At 46.2% G+C, this 3561-nt stretch overlaps 1 protein-coding gene across 1 annotated transcript in view; it reads left to right on the top strand.

The window, feature by feature from the left end:
• The window catches only part of LOC119585810 (insulin-like growth factor-binding protein complex acid labile subunit), a 64436-nt gene extending 60964 nt beyond the window's left edge, over positions 1-3472 (top strand). Inside the window, exon 3 of the mRNA XM_037934531.1 lies at positions 29-3472. Coding sequence (XP_037790459.1) covers positions 429-2219 — 1791 coding nt within the window. The 5' untranslated portion in view covers positions 29-428 and the 3' untranslated portion in view covers positions 2220-3472. The remainder of the gene's footprint in view (positions 1-28) is intronic.
• Positions 3473-3561: the final 89 nt, after the last annotated feature.

The raw sequence follows: 3561 nt of genomic DNA, 5'->3' as shown, positions 1-3561 counted from the left end.
TAACTAATCCAAGGTCCTCTCGTTGCAGGTCACGGGTTTCGGAGGATAAGCATCATCATGTGAGGCGCGTCTCAATATCACGGTCATGGTCACAACTCAGCCTCTGGATCCGCCACTTTGCGTCGCCTTTCTTAACAAGGAAATATAGGTTGTTTGTGTTACTCATACTGCCGAACGAAAGCCAATGGCGCAGGCGAAGCGTCGCTGTTGTATATCATCATTATAGTTTCAGCTTGCAGTCACAAGGAAGAGATGTTCAAACAGGTCTAATGCATGGCTCGTTGCAATTTTGCTTTCTTTTCAATTTGGAAGGACAGCCTGACGGGGAAGAAACATAGATCAAGATAATCATATCTTCTATCTTTGTTTAGCTAAGCCTAAGTTGCTTATTCATCATTTTTAAATAGCGTAGGATTAACTTCTAAAAAATGCAATACACGGATTCTGTCTTCACTCTTCCTTGGGCCAGTTCAAGAGATCGGAAGGGAGCTAATTTCACGTCCCCGATAACGGACACGAACAAAATATCAGCGAGATGCGGGAGAGGCGATAGCAATAAACTAATCTTAAGAACCGTCGGCAAGCAAGTCCCTCCGAAAGCTTGCCCATCAAGAAAAATCCACCGACCAAGGCTCACGACCTGCGGTTTCGTCGACCAGGAGAGCCTCCGATGGCCGGACTCGGGCAGCTGGCCGTCCGTGACGTACGGTCTGCGCTCCGTGACGCTGCTGCTCGTGGTGAGCCTGATGAGCCCCGTGGGAGCCTTCTGCCCGCGCGGCTGCACATGCGACGACGTGGGTCTTCGCGTGCAGTGCATCCACGCCGACCTGGATGTCATTCCGATCCTGTTTCATCCGGGGACACTCGAGCTGAATCTGAGCTATAATAGAATTAAGACAATCTTAGAGGGACTCATATTCTACGGCGAGCTGCAGTACCTAGATCTCTCGCATAATGAAGTTGTTTCCGTTGGTTCTCAGAACTTCGCATCGCAGAGAGTGCTCAACACGCTCGTGATCGGAAATAATAAGCTTTCGAAAATTCAGAGTAGAGCTTTCCTTGGCCTTTCTAACCTCACGCATTTAGATTTGAGCGACAACTATATCGAGTCGATTGAGAACAACGCTTTTGGCGCGCTCGTAAATTTGAAAACACTTGACCTGTCAAATAACAGAATAAAGAATCTAACAGTCAATACCTTCATGAAACTGCATGGACTCAGAAGCCTGAACCTGTGCAAAAATGAACTGAGAGAAATTTCGAGTGTAGTATTTGAACCACTTAGGGAACTTCAAGACTTAGACCTGTGCTCGAATCAGTTAATGACTATTCAAGACTTTGCCTTTATGAGCCTGAAGAGTCTAGTGAATTTGAAATTAAGCAGCAACAAACTCCACTTCTTGCACGAAAAAGCTCTAAGTGGACTGGATTCCCTGAAAATTCTGAACTTGCGAGACAACGACATCCCAGCGGTTCCCAGCGACGTCCTGGCAGCCACGAGGGGCCTGGAGCAGCTCGACCTGGGCATCAACCCGATCACGTCTCTGCCGTTTCGCCCGTTCAGGCACCTGGCGAGCCTCAGGAAACTGTACATATCAAGGTGCGAGAACCTCTCTGCCATCGACACCGGGGCTTTCATCGGCCTCACCAAGCTGACAACTCTGGTCCTCAGCTTCAACCCACAATTAACGACCCTCGATCGTGACATATTCAAGCCTCTCCGCGGTCTCCGGCACTTGACGCTCAGAGGCAACGGTCTCAAGGGCTTTGATCGTTCTCTTGTTAGTCAAAATGCTCTTCAGTCTCTAGACCTGAGGGATAATAGCTTTGAGTGCAATTGTTCTCTAAAGTGGCTGCAGGAAGCGAGTTCGAATAAAACCCTCTCGCTGAAAATTGAGGAGATCTTGTGCGCCGGGCCAGAGCCACTAAAAGGGAGAAGACTTTCGGAGTTATCGGAGTATGATCTGGAGTGCTATGACAATGTGGTGGTGATGGCCTCGTGCGCCGCGGCCTCCATGACGCTGCTCCTCCTCTTCGTGGCCTTCGGGGTTCTCTACTACAAGAACTGTCGCAAGATGAAGGCGATGGTTCACGACAACTGGCCGGAGAAGATCGTGGCCACTTGGAAGGACCCCGAGTACGAGAAGCAAGTGGAGGACGAGGAGTACACCTTCCACTCCCTACGGGGCATCCAGCACATCCCAGTCACAGTCATTTGACAGGAGCTCAGTGGAGACCAGTCGCTGCCTTCGGGTCTCCATGAGGAACTCATTGAAAGAACCAAGTCGTTCAAATCTCTCTCGAGCAATGACATCGACAAGAACAGAAGACTTCACGACATTCCGAGAACGAGCACGCAAGAGTATTTTTCGTCGCTCAAGTCGTCTCCGGCTGCCAATCAGGACGAGCAGTTCGGGGCGCACTCCTTGGATAACAGCATCGCGGGGAGCACGAGTAACCACAGCAGCAGCAGAAACGGATGCGCCCGTGTCTCGCAGTACTCGCCCCCATCCCCTCCCTCTGTTATAACAACCTCCAACTACTACAGCCAGGACAACCAGTACCCCATTTACGCCGAACCGCTGGTGAAGCCCAACTGCGGCAGCAAAAAAATAGCCAAGTCCTCCAAGGACTCGGGGTACTACTCGTGCGAATTCCTGGACCAGAACCCCTACTCGGAGTCCCTGAAGGAGACGGGGATGAAGGCCTCTCCTTCGTCACAGAGTCAGCCCCTCGGGAGACACCTTCCCCTCACTGACTCTGGGGTCTTCACGCTGAGCCACATCTACAACAGGCCCAGTCAGTACAGCTTTAACAGCCAGGAGGGAATTTATGATAATATCATATGATAAAGGACTTCCGAATTTGTGTTTATTTTTTTTTTCTTTTATGATTATGCTTATTACCGAGAAAAAATGTTTAACGGACAGAGATATAGAGTATTAAGAATATGAGAACATAATGGTTATTCCCTTGTACCAGAATTTTATAAGAAAGTTTTATCGTAGTAATGCAATAACGTTTATTACGCGATTTTGATAGAATGTAGACTTAAGATTAATTTTGTTTCTCTTTTTGCATGATATTGTAAATAAATACATCCCAGTTCCTCCTTGCTCATTGATCAGACTATAGTATAAGCACATCAATAATACTTTAATACCTCACGGACTTGTACTGTTATTATATCCATTTCCTGTACAAAATTGACGATACAAATAATGTATAAAAAAAAATAATGTGATCTGAACTTTTTTGCAGTGTGTTAATCATGATCCCACCCATTCAGACATGCACATTACTTAAGGTTAATTTAATTGTTATGATTAGAATATTATCTTACGCACATGAAAGCATATAATCAAAGAGGGAAGAGTGAACATTCCCCCAGTGAATTTGAATATATAATATTCTGACAAATTTTGTATACCATATTCGAATCTCTTCTTATTAAACTCTAATAATGCTTCAAGGAAAGATATATCATTTCTATCCTATTACTGTGTCTGCTTATATAAAATGAACAACTTGGTAATCAAATACTTTCTGCCATCCTTTTTC

The sequence above is a fragment of the Penaeus monodon genome, chromosome 20 (genome assembly GCF_015228065.2).
Source record: "Penaeus monodon isolate SGIC_2016 chromosome 20, NSTDA_Pmon_1, whole genome shotgun sequence".
Lineage (NCBI taxonomy): Eukaryota > Metazoa > Arthropoda > Malacostraca > Decapoda > Penaeidae > Penaeus > Penaeus monodon.
This window is presented reverse-complemented; position numbering and strand designations above follow the sequence as displayed.